The sequence below is a fragment of the Conger conger genome, chromosome 15, assembly GCF_963514075.1.
Source record: "Conger conger chromosome 15, fConCon1.1, whole genome shotgun sequence".
NCBI classification, from domain to species: domain Eukaryota; kingdom Metazoa; phylum Chordata; class Actinopteri; order Anguilliformes; family Congridae; genus Conger; species Conger conger.
The window spans coordinates 20,305,414-20,321,003 of record NC_083774.1 but is presented as its reverse complement, the minus strand read 5'-3'; the positions used below and the strand labels follow the sequence as shown (position 1 = coordinate 20,321,003).

Sequence of the window (15,590 nt, the reverse complement as noted above, 5' to 3'; positions counted from 1 at the left end):
TGCAATTTCATACTTTCTAACATTTATTTCAATGTCTTATTGAACATATTGTAGGTCCCCATGTCCTGAAAGTATTTGTTTTTAAATTGAAAGCATTTGTTTTGTGAGGGAAAATATTGCAACTGATAAGAGCAGCTAGATATTCTTTTTTTTGTTGTTGTTCTTGTTGTTGTAATAAGTCACATTGTATATTTTTCAGAAAATTCGAGCCCTGTTCTATTTTGCATTTCGGACAAACTGATTTTTGGTGCTTTTAACTTATTTAAAATGACAGTAAATCACTCAGTCAGCATACTGTAATGTGTGGTTATTTGCATTACTGTCACCTTCCTGTCAGCTTTGACCAGTCTGGCCATTCTCCTCAGACCACTCTCATTAACATCCCTTTTTTGCCCGTAGAACTGCTGCTCACTGGATGTTTTTTTCTTTTTTGCTCCATTCTCTGATCTGCAAAATATATAGACTGTTGTGTGTGAAAATCACAGTAAATCAGCAGTTTCTGAGATACTCAAACCACTCTGTCTGGCACCAACAATCACTCCATGGTCAAAGTCACTAAGATGGGTGGTCTAGATTAATCCCTTCACTGCTTCTCAAAATGCTTCCCACATGCCCTTTTGCTGGCTTTAATAAGGACAAATTCGGTGCTCATTTACATGAAGAACAATGACAAGTCGTCAGGGTGCTTCATGATTGACTTAAAGGAACATCCCTGCTGAACGTTTTCATTTTCCACCGCTGACAGTGCCCCAACCGCTCCCAAGAGGAAACCGTTCAGGGAGCCACAATTATTTTAAAACCCAACACAGGTCATCTCACTCCAAGCACAAACAGTCCCAACCTTATTCCCTGTGAGCACAGATGTCCTTTAGTATTATGCAGTCAGCCTTTCAGTGTTCATGCTGATGCCTCCAATTGTAGTCAGAAGAACAGAGCTGTTTTACAAATGCTCATCCATTCGTCCCATGTCTGCCAGAGAGAGCTCACAACTTTTTAGGGCCCAATCATTTCAGTGAATCATTGTCTAGTTCTTGTGACATATTTATGAAAATGCGGTATGCACTGTCCTTTATTAATATTCTCTCAGTTCAGGGATTGTGTTTTATATTCTCAAATAGGCAATATGACTGACTCTGCAAGTTTAGCTAATACTGTGCATAGACTGACTGTACTGTGGAAGTACCATCCCTGGCTTTCCATAAGTAATATTCAGTGGCTAAATGCACCAAAATCATTTTCTGTGTGGTAGTTCTTTGTGATGGCTAATAGAGTTGAACGGGAATTAGAATTAAATGGGAAACTCAGAAATCCAGAAGTACATGTTTATATTATCTAATATGTATGTCATTTGTTGTTGTCCATTTAATTTTTTTTTTTTTAAGTTTAATCTTGTGGTGATTTATCTGACATTCTTGTGTTAAAATCCCTAAATCAAGTCTGGGAGGTCATACCACACACACTCAAAGTCGTGTCTCTGTGCGTTTGTAAGAGAGAAAATAATGACTATTGTCCATGATTTTGCAGTACATCAGTCACTTCTCTTGGTTGAGTGTGCATTGCAGAGTTTGAAGCCTGGGATTAGCATGGCAAAGAGCTGCTGATAACAGGGACTACATATAATGTATAGTTCTTTAAGAAACCTTGACAAGAACACATTAAACAACCTTCAGAAAATGTTTGATAATCATTTTTCATGTATTATGAACCAATGGTAGGGTATGAGAGGATTTTGAGGGTGTGTGGATTATTGGGTTCTGGGAAAGTAGCAGTGAATGACATGATTTACATTATGATTTATGCAATTCCTTCTCAGCTGGTCTGTTGTTCTATCTGCATAAGACCTAAAATAAAATAGTAGTTTACAAATTATGCTCAGTGGGACTGTCCTAGTGTATTTGAAATTGAAATGAAGACCTCATCATTTTCTAGCAGTGACAGATAGACCATCCTGAAGTCCCTGAAGTAGTTCCTTTCTCTCTCTCATAGTTTGTTAGTGCTCCCTGAAAGTCTAATTCATATAAGCGGTGTTTAACCTACCTTAATTTCCTTTTCAGGAAATAGAGAAAAGCAGACTTGAATAAATATTTATTTTTCTCTTCCCCGGCCACTTGCATTTTAGATTGTTCTATGGAAACCGGGGACCAATTGAGATTCCATGCAATAATGCAGAACGGTGCAGAAAAATAGTTTCTGGTGTTAAAGATTCTCTTTGTTTTGCTGGGTTCAGGAGTAAAAATTAGAGACTGGATCAATAGAGCTAATTGTCTTTGTTTACTTATGTGCTGGGAATTGAGAAAACAGATTAAAGCAAGAGTCTTTATACCATCAGTTTGAAGGGTGGAGTAAATTAATTTAAAGAGCTTAAGGGGAATATGGGGAGGCATGATGTCCTCATGACCATGCAGAGGGACCCACACTTAAAACGAGTTTCTGAATAAATTAAGGCCCTATTGAGATGCTCTGCCTGAATCTCCAATTAATCTAGGCATATGTATAATTCTGTTAGTGCTTCTGCTTCTTATGAAATCCAGTTCCGTGTGTTTATATGCATTGGAGATGGCCTGTGAGGTCTAATTGAAGCCCTGGAGGTTCTTAGACACCGTTTCCTGTCTGTTTCAGATCTATCAGGGTCTGCTGGCTGTCTCCTACAACCTTGGTGACGGGGACTACTCCCTCATACTGCCCTCCTATCATGTTGACAATGGGGAGTGGCACGAGGTCCACCTGGATCGCTATGACAACGAGGTGACCCTGCGGCTGGACGGGGGCGGCGGGGGGCGTGAAGTGAGCGAGGCCCCTGGGCGTGGCCGAGAGATGGTCATCGACCCTGCGGCAGTGATGCTGGGGAATTCCTTCCCCTTCAGCCACAACAAGAGCTTCCAAGGTGCTGTACCAAGCCCCTCAGAAAAGTGCCGCATGATGAGAATGGCAGAGGAAGCCTACTAGGAAATGTATGTTCCTCTAGAGCAGTGGTCTCCAACTGTGGTCCTGGAGAGCTACAGGGTCAGCTGGCTTTTGTTATTATTCTGCACTTAATTAATCTATTAGAACAGCTCACCTGGTTACCTGGATCTCAACAGGGCGCTGATTCTCAGGTGAGAACAAAAACCAGCAGACCCAGTAGCTCTCCAGGTCGAGGGTAATAGGTTTTCTCAATGAACTCTCACCTTTCAAGTCGTATTGCACGGGATCATGCTGCACTTTAATGAATGATTAATATCAATTATGAATTAATGATTCCCTCAAATGCATCTTTAGTGTATGAAATGTGTTATAGCCACAGGGAAGGTTGGCACGCTGCCACTGAAACACAGTATGATTCAGCTCTGGGACCATGCAGTATAAATGACATAATGTGACATGAAAGCTCTCGGCGGAAAAAGGAGAGGAGAAATTCTGGTTAGAAATGTTCCTGTGCCTTACAAGCCTCACTAGACTGCTTTGCCTGAGGCAGAAACACACATTGTGTGTGTTTATTAAATGGACTTTAAAAGCATTTTTCCCTCAAAAGGGAAGGCTGTGTGCACGTGTGGCGGTGTGCTGGCGTCTTCAGACGTGGGCACCTGTGAATATTTAACGCTTTCTTTCCAGGCTGTATTCGGGACCTGAGGCTGAACAGTCACTATGTGCCCCTGGATGGTCAGGCCAAAGAAGGGATCTCGGTGGTGAGCTCGCAGGGCGTGTCTATTGGCTGCTCCTCTGACTCCTGCAGGAGGAACCACTGCAGCCCCCCCTTCAGCTGCGTGGACCTGTGGAGAATGCACGAGTGCAGGTACTGGACTCCGCGGGTACCGGGTAAAATTAGTTTTTCAAGCAGGTCAGGTAAAAAGATTTTTCAAAGCTTTCTCAATGACTTCATTAAACGCTGACAGACCGCCTCTGTAAATTCAGTGAGTCACTGAGTTTTGATCTCTTCGAGGGTTGTATTTTAAGCGGCTGAAAAACAGTACAGCAGACAAGGTCTTTCATCCATATGCAGAGGAAGCTTACGCTACATAGCAAAACATAGGGTTTTCAGAACCATGGCTCAAGAGGTCTACAAGCTAACAAAGTGTTTATCTGGTTGCCCTCTGATTCACTGAAATTCTTAAGCCTTGATGTTTTACATATGTGAGAAAATCCTGATAACACGGTGCAAGAAAATATTGGCGAAGATATATGCTTGGGTTTTTTATTCTTATTATTCAAAGATATATTAAAGCCCTTAACGTCTTCCATTCCAGGTTTTTCTTCCATCCAAGGGGCTATATGAATCATAGACAAAATCTCTTGACTTTTATTAAGCCTACTGTAGATATGGGTTTACTGCCGTATGTTAAACATTCAAATATATTGAGCTGAATGTATCAAATGTTTGTTTGCAGAAATTAAACTGTATGCTCATGTGCATGCTCATGGCTTCAACTGTTTTTTCATTTGTAAATATGGATGTTGAGCCTACCTTCTTGAAGTTAAATCTTTTCTATTTCTCTACACTGTGTGTGTACATTTGAGAGTAATAATAACCTGGAAGCTATTGTCACAATTTACACAATTTACCCAAGTAGTAAAGGTTTTCTCTAGAATACTGGCATCACATGCCTAATTATAACATGTTGGCAGTAATTCATGAAGGCAAGCCCCTTGTAAATAGCAGTTTCACCATGCCAGTATATTTAATGTATGCTTTTCTGTGGATTCAACTGAATTTGAATCAGGCAGCTATTTTCTAGTTTTGTCCAGGCAATAATGATTTTCTCTAGAATGTTCTCCATTACATCCACAAATAGCATACTGTTCAAGCACACACTTACCTAAGGAACAACGTAACGGGGTATTTCCAGCCAGTGTCATTTGTCAACATGCTCTGCAGATATGATTGGAGTATAAACTTCTTCTCTCCAAAGAAGAAATATTCAAGCCCAGCAATCAACTTGAGCCCAAGTTCCTCTTAAAAGAAAAATGTCTTCCGCCTGAGTAGTGTAATTCTCCATTTTGTAACTATCTTTCCACACTTGTATTAATGAAAGTGTATCCATCGTTCCTCTCATTGCATTTCAGGTGTCCTCTGGGTCACATAGTGAAGGAAAACTCCACTGGAAAGTTCTGTATCTACACCTTGTGTGCCAGCCAGCCGTGCCATCGCGGCACCTGCATGGCGCAGTCCCCGTCCAAGTTCACCTGCCAGTGCCCCGAGGGCTACAGGGGGCGCCACTGTGAGGTTACACTGGCCATCTACCACGACGATGTTGGCCTCAGCTTCAGCTCTCTGTTTGCCATCTGCATTTGCTTCTTGGCGCTCCTAGGTAGCTCTGTTGACTGTGTCCTCTTCTAACTTTGGTTACTCTCATTGTTGCTATGTGTTATGTACCGTCCTGATTCCCCTTCCCCTTGTTCACTGATATTGGAATGCCTTCATGTGTCTATGCCTGATCTGGTGTTCATCTCTGCTTATTATTATTGTTATTATTATTATTATTATTATTGGGGGCCAAGCAGCGAAGTGTGTTTCTCCCTTTTCATATTATTTTTCTTCTGGCTAGGGTGTCTATGGCAGCCCCTAAAACTGTGTGGTAAAAAGTTTTGAAATTTGGGGGACAGTTCTAGACAGTCCCAGATGCCATGATTCATGTCTTCACCAATGGGTCAAAGTTAGGGGTGCTGTCATTGATGTGGCTGCCATATTGGATTTCATCATCAAAATTTTCACAGGTCACAAAGTTTGCCCAATCTTCACCAAATTTGGCGCAGATGATCTTTGGACCAAGCCTTTTTGATTTTCTAAATCATCTGTTCAGTATAGGAACGCTTTGATGGGTTGATACCTTGGTATATGGACTATCTTACTGAGGATGTGGAAAAAATTAGATCACTGGGGCAAAAACAACTTTTTGCCTCGTAAGATTTGATCCTTTACAGCCACACTTATAACATGATCCTGCTTGGCCCCCTCAACATTGCTTGCAGGTTTAATTATCATTTTTATTATTATTATTTGTATTATTCAGTCAGCATAAATTTTCTTTTATTCTAAAAAAAAAAGAAATCCTAGTTATTTGAAAATATGTGATGGATTTCATTGCATAATGGATATGACTGCTGTCAAGGTTCTCTGTCTCGCTCCCATAGTGTTTTTCAATTGCAAACCTTATCAGCTCGATGTGATGGCATGAAACCTCATTGAAACGAGAGAAAAGGGATGAATTTTGTCCTTCTTCGATTGTAGTTCAAGTTCAGCACCTATTCAGACTGAGTATAAAGTACATACAGTGGTGTGAAAAAATGTGGGCGCCCTTGGTCAAAAAACCTTTTACAAGTGAACAGAAGCAAACCTGACTTCTAAATGTATTTCTTCAAATTTTAAAGGAAGATAACTTTTTATTTACATTTTTTACAGTTTCAAAATAATTTAAAAAAGGAAAAAGGCCCTGTGCAAAAGTTTGGGACCCCTGTCAGTTAATACTTTGTAACTCCTCCTCGAGCAAATAAATAGCTTGTAAAGACTTCCTTTAAGCTAAGAGTCTTTCAATTCTCACTATTGGAATTTCCCCCCATTCTTCCTGGCAGAACACCTCTAGCTCAGACATATTTTTTGACCTCTTTGCATGTATGGCATGTTTGAGATCTCTCCACAGATTTTCAATAATATTCATGTCTGGGGACTGTGGTGACCATTCCAAAACCTTCATCTGTCTTTCCTGGAGTTACTTCATGGTTGATATTGAGGTATGCTTTAGATAATTTTTTTGCTGGAATGTCCAACTTCTCTTCAACTTCAATGTCAAGATTGACCTTCCTTCAAACATTAGCCTCCAGAATTTCTTGATATTTGGTGGAATCCTTCCAATCGTACAATATTTCTTGTGCCCCCTGCTGCCACACAAAGGCTTCACCCTTTTTTCTCGGGACTTACTTTCTTTGGTGGTGGCCAAAAAGTAAAATTTGGGTTTCATCAGTCCAAAGCACATTGTTCCAAAAAGCTTCAGGTTGCTCAATGTTTTCTATTGCATACTTCAGATGCTTCATCTTCTTAAAAAGTAACAAAAAATAATCCAAAAGGGTTCCCAAACTTTTCCTTTTTTATATAATTTATAGACAGTAAAAAAAATTAATTAAAATAGAATATTGCTTTAAAATTTGCGGAAAAGTCTCAGGTTTGCTTTCGATCACGTACAGATTCATTGTAACCGGAATTTAAACCAGGGGTGCCCACATTTTTTCACCCCACTGTATATTCATTTCTCATGGAACACAACCTTATTTATTGACAGTGACTGGTGCTTTTTAAGTGTTAATTACCCAATCTGTAGTCACACAATGTGCTGTTTACTGAGGCTCAAAGAAAGCAGGATCAATGAATAGGGGTTTGGGATAGAATTTAAATCAGCTCAATGTTCCCTGTACTGAAACTAAAGTAGCTGAGGGTCATTTCTTTGCATTTAAGTTTGTCTGGAGGAAATAGAATTTGTATTAAAAGTAAATAGTGCGGTTTTGCCTTGATATCCATTATAGGCGACAAAAGCATCCTCGCTTCTGAAGCGCCCTTTCTTAGTGGCAAATAGGTTTATCACACAAGCGCTACGCTACCGCCTCTGCTCCACCACCTCCGCTCCACACTGAAAATCTTAATGCCATTACACTTGCTATTTATCTTGCCTAGCACACACCGTGTGAAGCAGGGCGGTCTGCCCCCTGCTCGCTTTCAGCAGGCTAACGGAAAGAGGAAAAAGAAAGCGCCTCTCTTAATTCAGAAGAGCATGTACGGCTCCCCACCACCATGACCCAAAGGCAGAATGATTCTTAATTGGGGGCTGACTGTATGTCGAGCCTGAATGGACACGGTGGTTGGTCACTGAGGACAAGACTACTCGCAGGAGGCAAGGATGACTAAGGGCACTTCCTGCTATTTGTGCTCATTCTCCTCCTCAATCTTTGAGCTGGCCTCTTGAAGCTCGACAAACCTTAGGGGCCTACCTCCAGTTATGCCCTGCTCTTTTGCACTGCTCTGCGTGGTTTATAAAGACCGTGGAGGACCTCGCTGTGGTAAAGGAGTTGTTGCTTCATGCTGTGGTTCAGCTTTTCCTGCAAGAGGTGACCATTAATATAGTCGCATCAAATCGAGCCACACTCAATGAGCACTTTATTAGGTATTACTTTATTAGACTTATTTTTTAGACTTATTGGTCTTCTGCTGTTTTAGCCTATCTGCTTAGAGGTTTAACACGTGATGTGCTTAGAGATTCTCTGTTGCATACCACTGTTGTAATGCATTATTTGCGTTACTGTCACCTTCCTATCTGTTTCAACCAGTCTGGCCTCTCTCCTCAGATCTCTGCCCGCAGAACTGCTGCTCACTGGATGTTTTTCTTTTTTCGCACCATTCTCTGCAAACTCAAGAGACTGTTGTGTGTGAAAATCACAGGAGATCAGCAGTTTCTGAGATACTCAAACCACCTTGTCTGGCACCAACAATTATTCCGCTGTCAAAGTCAATTAGATCACATTTTTCCCGATTCTGGCATTTGGTCTGAACAACAGCTCTTGTCCCTGTCAGCATGCTTTTATGCGTTTTGTTAATGCCACATGATTGGCTGATTAAATATTTGCATTAACAAGCTGGTGTACAGGTCTACCTAATACATTGCATACTGAGTGTCCTTTTTTGAGCTAACTTTGTGGATCTTACATCAAACAATGCTTATGAATATATAAATATACAGTTAAAAAAACTAAGAGTAATTCATGCAATATATAATAGTATGCATTTCTGGGATTTTTGTAATAAAAACTCATGACACTATCCTTTACAAAACCCAGTTTAATCATGGATAGCAGTTTTATAATAAGGAAGGCAAGTTATGCACAGTTAAATTTGGTATTATGAGCTCTTTTCATGAGAACACAGGTTTTGTTAGTGCTCCTCTGGGCATGGCATTGCTGGGGATTGCAGTTCATTATGGGGAACTGTACTGATGTGGAGGCCAGAAGAATTGTCCGCCCCCTTCTTCTACAGTAGGACTGGATATATAAAGACTAGTTTCCGGCCCGTGGGCTCATGATGGAAGTTGTTGAAAACAGATTGACAAAAGCTACTAATAGTAAGCTGGATGGATGGGCTGCTGCTTTGATTGAGGTTCAAGTGCTCTAGTTTAACTGCAAACCCAACAGGCATATTTCTATTCATTTGGTGGACATGTTGTGAATATAGTTGTGTTCTTATTAAAGGTTTTGGAGCAGCACTGAGGCCTTAATTATGTGAGGAACAAAATCATAAAATCATATTATTTTGTTTTATAAGAATTCAAATAATTTATAAGTATGGTATTGATGGAAGCAGAGTACTTGTATATACATGCCCTGCGAATAAATAACATGCTTGTCTTGGAAAAAAGCATCAAAATCAAGATAACTATCTTTACCTCTCTTATTCCCAAGCATGTGCGTTATAGGTGTACTGTAACATTTGTTAGGACACAACCATCTCGTAAAGATATGTTTCCATCACTGGGCTGTGGTTCTAGTTACTGAGGATGTCACACCAGCTGCCCCCCTTGCTGTTGTAGCTCAGAGTCATGAAAGCTGGGATTGACAACTGTCCAGAGGCTTCATTACCCAGCAGCGGCTGATTCATCAGCCCCAGATATCCCAGCATGCAGAGCCAACCTGGGCTCCTGTTCTCTTTGTCAGGAGTGTGTCACTAACCAGCTGGTGCCTGCCTCCCCCCTACTGGGGTCTGGAGCTCCACTCAACACTGTGTGTGCGATCCTGAAGGACACTGGGGTCATTGAGATTCATTGTAGGTCATTGCTAGATCTTGCAGGGGTGACATCTGGGTGATCAATAAGCTGCACTGATGGATAGAAAGAACTTTCCGGAACAATGTGGGCATTCTTTTGTTTGCCGTGCATGTGCGGTCAGGCATTGGAAATACGAGACTCAACGATGCGAGGGCACAGCTTCGCTGTCTGTATTTAAGGGGAAAACAGTGTTTCTAACGGCCCCTGTTCATTTCTGCGGAGTGAAGGTGGTATGACTGACAGATACTCCTGTAAATGTGCACGCGAGTCTGGCATTCACATCAGTAGTTCGGTTTAAGCGATATTGATTTGTGTATTTCTCTTTGGACACACATTGCAGGGCTTCGATTGATACGTTAAGTTGCGTCTCAGACAGATAAGATGATTGTGGGGTAGAGGTGGTGACAGTGTCCCCGCACAGTTGGCATTCTCTTCACATTTACAAGTGTGTTTTTCTCCCATGCGTTTGTCATTGAAGGTGAATGCAATGGCACTGTCAGAGAGACCTCTAGTGATGTGTGTATACATGAAAGAGAGCAATAAAGGGAAATGGAGAGAAAAGAGGAGGAGGGGAATAAAGACCTCAAAAAAGGAATGGTTGTATGAGAGTGAGAGGGAGAGAGGGAGAGAGCGGAGGAGAATAATTTTCACTCAAGTTTCTAAAGGTCAGTATAGTCCAGAGTTGAAAAATTCACTTTCCTGCCGTGTTAGGTATGAAAAGGATGTTTGACTCTCCTCTCTTCCTTCCCTGCCAGTTCTGCTGTTGGGCATCTTCCTGTGGTCCCGCTGGAGGAGCTACAAGGGCCTGAAGGAGGGCGTGTACCATGTGTCGGCTCACCACGACGGCTGGGAGGACATCCGGGAGAACGTGCTCAACTATGACGAGGAGGGCGGAGGGGAGGAGGATCAGGTGAGGCGGGCCACAGGCGGCATGGAGTTAGCTTCTCACACACACGCACATTCATTCTGTCCGCCCACACACACACACATACACACACACAGTACCAGTGTCTTAATACCTCCTGCCGTCTTTCTTTTGACAATATTTGAATGCGCTTCTGTGCATTATCGTGGTTGCCAAGTTGCCTATCAGTCTCTTGCAGGTGTTTTTAGCATAAATGTACTGCTTGTCTTTACGAGCCTGTAGTAAAATCTCCTGAGTAGTGAGGCCCAGGGACTTTATCCGTGGGAGTCCGCTGTAGGAGCACCAAGCTCTCATTTGATGTTTGCAGTGTGTTCCTCTGCATTATTTATGGTAGAAATACTGTTGCCATTATTCCACAAATGATTGACATTGATGTATATTTCTTTATTTCAGTGAGATATTTTTTCTAATTTATTCTTGTTATTATTAAGCGACCCAAGTACTGGAGGTGCTGGGGATGCTTATTCAGATTTTTTCGTCTTCAAATAAGCATGCCTGGGACAAGGCACATGCTGACTCAAAAACCCATTGTCAGATTCTTATGATTAAGCTGCAAAATCCAATACTATGATGAAATTTGGCCATTAGGATGACATATAGTATAACATCCATAACATATTGAGGCCTCAGACTTTACACAGAACTCACCATCAATCCAGTTTATACAAAACTTGGTACATATACATATTCCTGAAAATCTGATATTAAATTCATAACAATATTGCAGCTACAACCCAAACACTGATGCTTTTTCAAGTGATATGTGCATTTGTTAATCTCTTTGATTGGAATGTTAATTATTAAATGTTTATTCCTTGTTTTCACTTTTTATAAAGCAACTTGGTGCTTTTAACATTACCGTATATTGAATTTCCATTTTTTTGCTAAATGAATTAAAAATCAAGCCCACTGCAGAGGCTCTTTTTGTGATAATGAAAAATGTTTCCTCTAGGATCAATATGGTGTTATATTGGGCTTTTCTTCATTTTTAATATGTTTAAAGCATTTAATTGCTAATATTCCATGAGCCATTGGGCCTACTTGCACAATATGGCACTGTATATCTGAGTGAGCTCCAGGCTATATCTTTATTTGCAGGGGAATTGTTGATATGTGGAAAAACATGTCCCACATGAGCGAATTTAATTTCAACAGTGGTTGAACAATTATAACAACCCATATACATTTAAATCTCAACCGTTGGTCGCCATTTCTTAGCTTCTAGTAAAAGCCAATAGTATACAGAAAATCAATTGGTGGAACAGGATGAAAAATATAAGCAAGATGAAATGTGATCACGTGCCTTTTCAGCAAGTGTCTTAATCCTGCATACAAATTTTAAAAATGCCTTGCATTTCAGAAAGCTTAATGTCAAGACTGCATTACCAATATATCTTTACAACACAGAATTTGTATAAAATGTGAAAACCAAATTAATGTTCTGTGATTCAGCCACATCAAGCCCTTCTGTCATGACCTGTTTTTGTGTGTCATTTGCATGGAAAAACTTTATGAAAAGAGAAATCCTGAATATCCTTAATTCACCTTTTCTGTCTGAGGTTTCAGACAGGTAAATACATCACAGTGAAGGATACAACGTTCTGCTGGGTGGCTCATCCTGTAAAGGCACTGTTCTAGTGCTTGGGTGAGCCCCACACTCTGCTGTTGAACCCCACTGTCTTAGTGCTGAATGTGGTAGGCAGCCACGCAGGGAGATGTAAAATGAGCTGTAGCATAGTAATGGGGATGGGATGGGAGGATGGTGGCTGGCCTGGATAAAAGTGTCTCATCACACATCAACGATTGCCACTGGTCGATCTGTCGATCAGGTCCACCTGTTAGGCTGCAGGTGACGAGCCTGTGTGAACACAACCTGCACACTGCGGTGTATAAGCTGTGCTGTCTGACATTACGCGCTTCGGAGGACAGCACGTTCTTTATCTGCGTTCTCCCAAATCCCCTGGAGAGCGCGTGATGACCGATGCAGCACGAGCATGATTCCGCATCTCAAATTAGGGAGCCAAAGAGGAAAGAGTAGAGACAGAAAAGCGAATGTAAAGAGTTTAAGGGATGCGTTGGGTCTGTGTCTCTCTAGAACGCGTATGACATGGCCGAGCTGCAGAAGTCTCTCCAGCCCAGCCCGGCCCAGTCCGTCCAGTACAGCCGGTCCCGGGGGGGTCAGTACCACGCCCACGTGCAGCAGGACACCACCAAGTCCAGCAGCTGCAGCAGCACCACCACCACCACCCTGCGCAGGGACGTCCCGCCCTGCTGGCCCCCGGCCCCGGGCCCCGGCCTGCCCGTCCGCGCGGCCCGGAAGAGCCTGTCCTTCTCCAGCCAGGACCTGGCACGGTACCTGTGCGAGATCATCCGCGACGCCGACCAGCACCCGGAGACGGCGCCCTTCGACTCCCTGCAGGTGTTCTCCACCGAAGGCGGGGGCTCCCCGGCCGGCTCGCTCAGCTCCTTCAGCTCCGCCGGCCTGGAGGAGGACCGGGGCCCCGAGGGCCCGCGCGAGTGGGGGCCCCGCTTCGAGAAGCTCAAGGCGCTCTGCGAGAGGGCCGAGGCCAGCGACCTCTAAGCGGGAAGCTAAAGGACCCCGCGGGAGATTTGTGACGAGCCTTATTGCTGTCTTTTTGTCTGGAACTTGACTTGCTGATGACAATGATTTCGGTGAAAAGTGTTCTATTTGTAAATCAAAGTTTGAGGTTATCCATGTACCCTGTGGTACGAGACATGCTGTTACGTGTACAATCAGTGGTTTAAAATGTGTTGCGGCTTGATGGAGGACGACACTCCTACGTTTTTTGAGGTGTCCATTTTTTTATCATTTCACAGGTCGATCGATCAAACAGTAACGCAAACGGGCTCCAGTTCCTTTACTTTATATTTTCCAACCTTCTTCTGACGGTGCAGCGATCCCCCACATTGAGGTGGAAGCCAAAATCTGCGCCTTACTCGGAGCTAAGTGCACAAATAAAAGCTGGAATGAACACTTGCAGGAGCCCTAATGCGACGTCAAAGAACGGTGCCAGGATTGTACTTGAAAGCTCTGCTTCTGGGGTGAACAAAATGCCTGCGCATGACAGCCTACGGTAAAAATACTGCCGCGGAAGACAAGAATATCCGAAGTTAACAATCCACACATTATATTCTCGGGCTCCAATCTTTGTGCTCCACCTAGCCTGCTGAGCCAACCATCTTTGCAAGTGTTGGGAACGATCAGCGCAAATTCATTGCAATCAAGGGAAGAACCAAAGTGCTATTGGGTGAGTGCTGGCAATTCAGCTGAGAATCCCAGGTTCTGAACGAGTGAGAACGGGTCTTATCCGGAAGGATGATTTGTCTCTGGGATACAAAGTGGCAGGAGCGTGGACAGTCAATTTAACAAATCCAAAGTTTATATCCTTTAAAAAATATCTTTCAATATATTTTTAGATGATCTCCGATAGAATTTGCTCTTTTGTTTAAAAAGACAGAAAAATTCTTACTGCTTTCGCATCAACATCGCTGTGAACAGAATGATTTTCACAATTTGTGCAATTGAAAAGAAGAATCACTTCAAGGCCACTTTCAGAGGGACAAGCTGTTTCACTCCTATTAACATTTCTGTGTTTTCCTCTGCCTGATGTGTTGCTGCAAGGATGATTATATACAGTGAGGCTTCACAGGGAAATGCTAATGGATTTAGAAATGGTTAGTCCATAATGAAAGGGAATGAAAACACATGTTGCAATGTTCTTGTCGAATGACAAAATGCCAACACACTGTATTATATGCTTCTCGAGGTACAGTTATAAAACCCAGTTTTATCAATTTTTTTCACAGAAATCTATGTTATGCATCACAGCACAGCTGTCAAGATGGGGAGGCTTTTAAAAGGCATCAGAGTGCTAATCCTAATGCAAGATGATAGCTGGCTGTCATGCTTTCAAATGAAGCATCCTGCCATTTTGTGATTTTGTGGCCACTCCAAGTCAATGATTTGGGCATGGATTTTGAGTGTGCCAATTTTGAAAGGTGGCAAATGAGTTAAAATAAGATTCACATGTGGAAATATGGAATGCTGCTGTAATTCTGTCTATAAAAGCTAACCTTTCTTCGGAATTAAATGTGATTTCCTCCCAGAAAATATGATTTGTTCAGACCTAGAGTGAGTGAGGGGTTATTTATGGCCTACAAATGTGCGCATTATAAAAATGTGAGCATATACTATACATTATTTCATTTATGACTTGAAGGTTTTTTTTATTTTATCGCTGATACTATATGTTCTCACAGTGTCAAACTCCTTACTTTACATTTTAATCTGTGGGGTGGCTTTTATTTGTGTGGTGAATTCACAGATTGTGAAATTGCTTTTTGATTTTTATCCCATTTGTACATAGGGAAAAATGGCAGTATATGGTTTTAAAAGTGTTAAACTATCTATGGGATACCCACGCTGTAGAGATTTCCCTGCTTCTTCAAAGTGAACTTGTATTTTGTATTTTTTTTTTTTTTCTTTGATCTTGTTGGTTTATAACTTTGCCAATTTAAGCTTTTTTTCCAAATAAATATCTTTGATTATGTTATTGGTATGAGTGTTGATTATGTTATTGGGTCTTTATAAGTGTATTTGTCCATCTGCTTTGTATATTTCACTGCCAAATTTGTGAAGTGAGCCAAATGTAACTACAAAATACTGTAAATATTTGGAGGAAATGCCTTTTACGGTTCTCTCTTGCAGTGGAAATTATGGAGTATGGGCTGGATCATAAAGCATAATTAGTGTGTGCCACGCTACCATATTAACAGTTTACATTAATCAACTTAGAAAACCCATCATAATAACTTAAAAACAGCAATACAGTATTTTGAGTCAGATGTATGGGACATTCTGTTGCTGT

The 15,590-nt window shown here is 41.7% G+C and overlaps 1 protein-coding gene across 1 annotated transcript in view; it reads left to right on the top strand.

Moving 5' to 3' along the window:
- The window catches only part of LOC133111067 (neural-cadherin-like), a 95,362-nt gene extending 80,049 nt beyond the window's left edge, over positions 1–15,313 (top strand). The window contains exons 29-33 of the mRNA XM_061221227.1: positions 2,620–2,884; positions 3,592–3,772; positions 5,041–5,285; positions 10,532–10,686; positions 12,797–15,313. Of these exons, the coding sequence (XP_061077211.1) occupies positions 2,620–2,884; positions 3,592–3,772; positions 5,041–5,285; positions 10,532–10,686; positions 12,797–13,282 (1,332 nt within the window). The 3' untranslated portion in view covers positions 13,283–15,313. The remainder of the gene's footprint in view (positions 1–2,619; positions 2,885–3,591; positions 3,773–5,040; positions 5,286–10,531; positions 10,687–12,796) is intronic.
- Positions 15,314–15,590: the final 277 nt, after the last annotated feature.